The 7,739-nt window shown below is 32.9% G+C and overlaps 2 protein-coding genes across 2 annotated transcripts in view; one reads left to right on the top strand and one right to left on the bottom strand.

Moving 5' to 3' along the window:
* LOC105452822 (mitochondrial import receptor subunit TOM70-like) overlaps positions 1–7,739 on the top strand; it is a 19,518-nt gene that overhangs the window by 2,245 nt on the left and 9,534 nt on the right. The window lies entirely within an intron of this gene.
* Positions 280–6,262, bottom strand: LOC105452821. Its single transcript, XM_011694276.1, has 11 exons — positions 5,905–6,262; positions 5,016–5,727; positions 4,526–4,679; positions 3,500–3,675; positions 3,234–3,410; positions 2,758–3,156; positions 2,197–2,550; positions 1,930–2,062; positions 895–1,070; positions 637–795; positions 280–564 (listed from the first exon to the last, which is right to left on the bottom strand). The coding sequence occupies exons 1-11, from the start codon at positions 6,020–6,022 to the stop codon at positions 378–380; spliced, it is 2,745 nt and encodes a 914-aa protein (XP_011692578.1). The 5' UTR covers positions 6,023–6,262; the 3' UTR covers positions 280–377.

Genomic DNA, 7,739 nt, shown 5'->3' with positions numbered 1-7,739 from the left:
ATATATATATATATATATATATATAAGGCTTCACTTGCATAATCGCCATTACTTTTTTCTGTCTCATCTCTCATATATTCGTTGGCACTATTTTACAAGCGACGTAATATGGTATATCTTAATTTAAACGATTTTACGTTCAACGGAAACACCATCCTTTAGGTACATAAATCGAACGACGTCGGATTGCGTGCTAAGAGATATTGGAACGTCGCGATATTATTTCAAACAGCTTGTTCTTTTTTGTTTTGATCGTTTAAACAATAAAATATTACGGACTTCTGAATACAAGTTATCCATTTATTTTAATCCAAGCAGCTCCGATACATTAATATCACAGAAGACGTCGTTTGAACATATATCTTTTTTTTTATGTATCAAATATCCATGAAAGTAGGCAATGAAGCGAATTTTTCGTCCACCGGTTTCACCAGTTCGTACTTTTTGGTGATTCCACCAAGCTTGTTTAGTTGTTTGACTAAACGCCATATATCGACTTTACGTGAGACTATCAATTTTCTTTCATCCTTCGCACATGAATTTAGGTTCATTTTTTCTGCGATTCTGTAACATGTGTATTATTAAATTTCAGCGGCATTTCTTACAAACATTAGGTAAGCTACAAGCGCCACATACTGATAAATCAGCGTTCTGTCCTCTTTAGGAAAGTCCAGAAACACAATGTCGCATTTCAAAATATTGTCCGTTTGTAAGAGTCTTTCACATACAGCTATTATTTTGTGCATCTTTTTTATTTTCTGGTCACAACCTTCTTGGCTTATTTGTGTCTCTACTCTAAAAATAAAAAGATGAAAATTTATTAGTAAAAGAAAGATAAACGAACAAGAATTCTTTTTATATAAATCAAGGAACAATGTCGTTGTCTATACTAACATCGGAGATATGAGTTCCACGGTACCCTGATCCGATTTTCCAAAACTATCGCCGGGCCAGTCCACAATCAATTTCTTTTCAGTGCGTATAGAACCAGACAAATCGTCGTCGGGAAGCGATTCCTTCTTTATTTCCACTGCTGTTACAACTGGATCTATACCCCAACCTTCTGTAACCTGGATTTTACAATATACAGACGTATCTTAAATAACGTTCACTATAATTGTATAACGTTATCTTTGTAAAACCGATTAGATAAGTCCTGAACCATTTTTCTCTACAGTGGTCAATGAAGCAATAATTTTGCAATAACAATTGTTTCATTGAGTTTTTTTTATTTAGTTTTTTATTTTGAGTTTTTTTATTTAAAATAAAATCATTCAGGACTTTTCATTTAAAACATATAACAATATTTAAAAAATATATATAACAAAAACTATCTTATAAAAGAATGATAAAAACATTATATCTGTGTTGCATTATATACAGGTAATTGTTGATAATGCATTCTTGTGTAAATGGAGCGAATTAAACTGAATCAAAAAGTGTACATCAAAGTATTGTACTATTTTGTGATTCTTATCATAGTTAATGAGAAATTAAATTATATAGGTCTGCTAATGCGCGCGATTTCGCGATAAGAAATGGTCCAATATTTATCAGTCATTAGGCACGTTGCGAGACTTGCGAAGAGCGCTGTATAAATAAATATGCTTGTGTATAACTTGTTTTTGTAGAAAAACCCCTCCCCTAAATTGCCTCGTCTAAATTATAAAAGCTGGACTGTCTCTTGTCACTAAATGTACGCGCTCGCACGCTCATTAGATCTTTATAACTTAATTTCTATTGCGAGAATCGCAAAATGGTACGATACTTTTCAGTTTAGTCCGTTCTATTGGCGGGCAAATGTTTCAATAATGATCGAACTTCCTGTACTACAATAATTAATTACAGAATCACAAATATCAGTGATACGCTAGGAGATCTCTTTTCAAGATGTTCCAATTCAGATAAAGATATATATTTTTTAATTACTTTAACCGTATAGCAGTACTTTCGTAATTTTTCTAATGCAGCATTGGCTGCTGATGTTCTGGCCTCTTGTTTACTTAACGATAAGTTGGTACTACAACTCAATTCCTGTGAGCCAATTTTCAAGCAGCATTCCCTGAAAAAAAAATATAATGAGAAATATCTCATGTGAAACGATTTTGAACAACTATATACACACATTTATGAAAATTACTACGTGTTTATATATGTATGAAGCAATTTTCTTTAAAATACAAAAAATATGCTTACCACCAATTTTCTTTCGTAGAGTAACTGCACTTTAGGACTTTGCCAGATAACCTAACAGAAATTTGCAGCGTATGAAATGCATTATCACTCAGTCTATCCCATAGAACAATGTCTCTGTACGGATTATCTTGATCTTTACGTGAAATATCTGCCTCTATTTTTAATCGTTTAGGTGGCATTTCTTCGAAGTGTGGCTCGGTTTTTAATTTATTTACTTTAACCGTACAGCAGCACTTTCGTAATTTTTCTAATGCACTGTCGGCTGCTAAGATTCTGGCCTCTCCTTGACTTAAGCTGGTGCTGCAACTCAATTTCTGCTGCAATTTCTGTGATTTAATATTTACAGAGCATTCCCTGAGAAGAAATATAGCGAGAAATATCTCATGAAAAACAATTTTTGCATTACATACATATAATTAAGAATGTTAAATTTATTTTATATACACACGCGCGCGCGCATATATATATATATATATATATATATATATAAAGAAAATTACTTTATATATATATATATATATATATAAAGTAATTTTCTTTATATTACAAAAATATGCTTACCACACTTTTTCTTTCTGACAGTAATGCCACGCTAGGGTTTTACCAGATACAGAAGCTGAAACTTCCAACGTAGTAAATACACTGTCACCCGGTCTTTCCAATAAAACAATGTCCTTGTACGGATTATATTGATTTTCAAGTGAGATCTCTCCCTCTGTTTTTAATCTTTCAGGCTGTATTTCTTCAAAATGTGGCTCTGTTTTTAATTTTTTAGACTGTAATTTTTCGAAATACTGTTTTAAAAAATCGGTCGGTTTCACCAGCTCGTACTTCTTGGTAACTCCACCAAGTTTGATCAATTGTTTGATAAAACTCTGTGCATTGACTTTACGTGAGACTAGCAGTTTTTCTTTTTCCTTATTAAGCTTACGTGCAGATAGACCTATGCTTTGTGCGATTCTGTAAACATATTATTATCAAACTTATTGTTAGCAACATTTCTGACAAATCTCAAGTAACTTACAAGCGCCACATACTTTCGAATTAGCACTCTGTCTTCCGAAGGAAAGTTCAGAAACACAATATCGTTTTGCAAAATATCGTTCTTTTGTAAGAGATGTTTAAACACTCTTCGACATAGGGCTATTATTTTGTACACGTTAGAATTGATTGTTTTTAAGCCAAGAACTGCTTGATTTATTTGTGTCTCGACTCTAAAAATAAAAAAAATTAAAATTTACAAGCAAAAGAGTAGTAAGAGAATAAGAATATTTTTTTATAAACCGTGTCATTTCCCACTAACATCGCAAACATGGGATCCATAGTATCTTGCTCTGATTTTCTAAGATCATCCCCAGCCCAGTCTATCATGAATTTCGTTTCAATGGAATTAGCTCCATTCCAATTGTAGTTGGGAAGCGATTCCTTCTTTGTTTCCACTGCCGTTACAACTACATCTATACCCAAGCCTTGTTTAACCTGGATTTTACAATATAGATGTATCTTAAATAACGTTCACTAATCATATAGCATTATTCTTTGTAAAGAACTAATTCGAAAAGTTCTGAACCATTTTTTTCTACAATGCTCAACGAAGCAGTAATTGTTGCGACAGTGATCGCTTCGGTATTTAGAAAAAAAAATATCGTTGAGGACTTTTCAGATTCAGTATTTTTAAAGAATAACGCTATATAATTAGTGTGTGCTGTTTAAGATATACCCTGTATAATAATATTTTTAAAGAAATACAACATAAATTGTACCTTATACAAAAATAATAAAAAACATCTGTGTGTTTTGATAATTATTGAGAAAGCGCTCGTATGCAAATAGAGCGAATTAAACTAAATCAAAAAATACCATATTATTTTGCGATTCTTACAGTTAACGAGAAATTAATTTATAAAGGTCTGCGCCCAATTTTGCGATAAGAGAAGACCAACTTTTGGAATCATTAGGCACGTCGCGAGACTTGGGAAGAGCACTCTAAACAACAATGTGCCGCTTGTGCATAACTAGTTTTTTTTTACAGAAAAATCTCATTGTCACGCCACTCGCCTAGAAATTGTAAACGTTGAACTAACTCTTGTCGCCAAATGTATGCGCTTATTAGATCTTTATAACTTAATTTCTTTATAATTAATGCAAAAGTCACACAATGATATATAATTTTTTTCTTGAGATTAATCCGTTCTATCGGCATGCAAATGCTTCAATAATTATCAGACATCTTGTATATAATTAATTGCAGAATCACACAAATATCAGTAATATATTAAGAGTATCTCTTCAAGATATTTCTATGCAGATACATTTATTTTTTATTTACCTTGACCGTATAGCAGTACTTTCGTAATTTTTCTAAAGCAGTGATGGCTGCCAAGGTTCTGGCCGGTCTTTTAATTAGTTTGTTGAATTTGTTGGTTTTACTGTAACACCAGTCACTACTCACTTTCTTTGAGTCAATATATATAGAACATTCACTGAAAAGATATGAGAAATATCTCATGAGAAACAATTTTTGCACCACTAGATATATACATATATTTATGAATTTTAAGTATATTTTATATATATGTATATACAGTGTGGCTGAAAAATATGGCATGGTTAATATTTTGGAAACTAAGTATCCAACGTCAAACCCAACGTCAAACTGACAAAATCATTAAAGATTAGATTCTTTTAAGCCCTACAACTGTTGTCAATAACATTTTTCTAACAAAAAAAATGCTTATTTTTCAAAACATTAACCATGTCATACTTTTCGGACACCCTGTATATAAAGCAATTTTTTTTTTATACAAAAATATGCTAACCAGCTATCTTCTGTCTTAGTGTACTTCACCTTTAGGGTTTTACCAGACATACCAGCTGAAATTTTCAGCATCATATACTCATTCACCCGGTCACCCAGTCTTTCCCATAGAACAATGTCTCTGTATGGATTATCTTGATCTTTAGGTGAGACATCTTCTGTTTTTAATTTTTCAGACTGCACTTCTTCGAAATATGACTCTGTTTCTGAACTATCAGATGATACATCTTCGAAATATGTATCTGTTTTTAATCTTTTAGACGGTATTTCTTCGGAGTATTGCTCTGTTTTTAATCTTTCACATGGCATTTGTTCGAAATGTGGCTCTGTTTTTAATATTTCAGACTGTATTTCTTCGAAGCAAGGCTCTGTTTTTAATCTTTCAGACGATATTTCTTCGAAGTTTGGTTCTGTTTTTAATCTTTCAGATTGTATTTCTTCAAAACATGGCTCAGTTTTTAATTCTTCATACTGTATTTCTTCGAAATACCGTCTGAATGTAGAAACTTCATAAAACTGAGAGTTTTGGTTCGCATTTGATACTGGTTTTTTTATAGCATTAGGAAGCGAGTTCTCCTCAGTGTCATCAAGTTTATCTCTTTTAAAACATTTTTTGGAAGGAGATTGATCGATAAAATTGGTTACGTTTGATATATGGTCAAGTGTATTCGATGTAGATTCCTCTGCGACAGTAGATGTTTTATCAGCGCATCCTGTAAACAAATAATGTCTCTCATATAATTATCAATGTCTCCTCACATAGATCACAAGTCATATTTAGGCTGCGTTCCGTTTTAATCACGCTCGTGTGTTGTGAGCATGTTCAACCTTGCTTAACATTTGATAAATAGTAAAGATAAAACGTCATAACTCACAATTTTTCTTTATACCTTTTACCTTCGAACCAGTTGTCTCCGATGCCTCCATAAATGTTGTTTGTAATTTTTCCTTTTCTTTTTCTCTATATTTGGCCGGGATGTCCTGCGACAATTCCTTTACAAAATCCATTGTTCTTTGCGGGTAACTGCAATGAGTAGTGAAAACTTTATAGCAAACTTATGTCTAGGAAATATCTAGTATTCGTCGAATTTGTATCATGTAAAGACACAAAAACGACATATCTCTGTCGGGACAGAGTCGGGTATTGCTATAAACTGTATCCTAACCACAGTATATAACTGATTTTGCTGCATTTTGTATATTTCAATTATAATAACGCATGCGCGTATGACCACGAGGCATGCCGCCATCTATGTGATTATATCCATAATTCGCTACATCGTGTCGATATGACAGATTTCGTTTCAATAATGACAAACTGCTATATAATTAATAATATTAATTTCTCTCGCTTCGCGAAGCAGAACGACTCATTTTTTCTGCTACATTCGTTCGTTTCGTGTAAAAACGCGTTGAGTAAGTCTATTGTGGATCGTTTAATAATAAAATATTATGGAAAGACTTCCGAATACAATTATCCATTTATTTAACAATCCAACTGCAGCTATAATACATCAATGTCACAGAAGGTGCGAACACGTCGTTTGAACACATAACGTCTTCCTTTTTTATGTTCAAATGTCCGTGGAATTTGGCTATGAAACAAATTTTTCGTCGGCCGGTTTCACCAGTTCGTACTTCTCGGTGACTCCACCAAGTTCGTTCAGTCGTTCAATCAAACGCCATACATCGATTTTGCTTGAGACTATCAATTTTCGTTTATCCTTACCCTGGCTGCGTGATTTTAGGCCCATTGTTCGTGCGATTCTGCAACATAATTGTTAAATTTCAGCGGCATTTCTTACAAACGTCGGGTAACTTGTAAGCGGCACACATACTGATGGATCGTCTCTCTATCTTCTTTGGGAAAGTCCAGAAACACAATGTCGTTTCGTACACTATGGTCCGATTGTATGAGATCTTTAAACAGTTTTCGACATTTGGCTCTTATTTCGTGCACGTTATAAGAATTTGTTTTTAGACCAAGACCTTCACGATTTATTTGCGTCTTGACTCTGAAAATAAAAAGACGAAAATTTACAAGCGAAAGAAAGATAAGAGAATAAGAACTTTCTTTTTTTTTTTAATTTAGAAAACAAGGAACAGTGTCGTTGCCCACTAACATCGCAGACATGGGTTCCACGGTACCCTGCTCCGATTTTCCAAGACCACCTCCAGTCCAGCCCATCATTGTCATCAGTTTCTTTCCAATGCAATTAGATCCTTTCCAATCGTCATCAGGAAGAGATTTCTGCTTTTTCTCCTGCTTCAGTTCCTCTGTCGTTACAGTTACCTTTGGCGCCGTACCTAAGTCTTGTTTCACCTGAATTTTACAGTATATGTAACAATATTTTTAAAAAGATATACAACAAAAACTGTACTACAAGAAATCTCTTTTCAAGATTGCATGACCGTGTAGATAAATATAGATACATGTATTTTTTTTATTTACCTTAACCGTATAGCAACACTTTTGTAATTTTTCTAATGCAGTGCTGTTTGCTATACTTTTGGCTATTTTCTTGTTCAAGTGGGTGCTACTACTCAATTTTTGTGAGCCAATATTCACAGAGCATTCCCTAAAAAGAAATATAATGAGAAATATCTCATAAGAGATAATTTTTGCAAGTATATCTATTTACGAAAGTTATGTTTATATTTATATATTATTTATGAATATGAAATGTAAAATATAATGAATGTTTAATATATATATATATATATA

The sequence above is a fragment of the Wasmannia auropunctata genome, unplaced genomic scaffold, assembly GCF_000956235.1.
Source record: "Wasmannia auropunctata unplaced genomic scaffold, wasmannia.A_1.0 LD336026.1, whole genome shotgun sequence".
Classification (NCBI taxonomy): domain Eukaryota; kingdom Metazoa; phylum Arthropoda; class Insecta; order Hymenoptera; family Formicidae; genus Wasmannia; species Wasmannia auropunctata.
Note: the sequence above shows the minus strand (reverse complement) of the source record. Positions and strands in the feature narration are given on the sequence as shown.

Coding starts and splice junctions, on each gene's coding strand:
- LOC105452821 (XM_011694276.1), bottom strand. CDS start 6,022: ATGGATTTTGTAAAGGAATTGTCGCAGGACATCCCGGCCAAATATAGA. Junction 5,728..5,904: donor AACTGGTTCGAAGGTAAAAG/GTATAAAGAAAA, acceptor ATTTGTTTACAG/GATGCGCTGATAAAACATCT. Junction 2,063..2,196: donor TCTACGAAAGAAAATTGGTG/GTAAGCATATTT, acceptor TTTTTTTTTCAG/GGAATGCTGCTTGAAAATTG.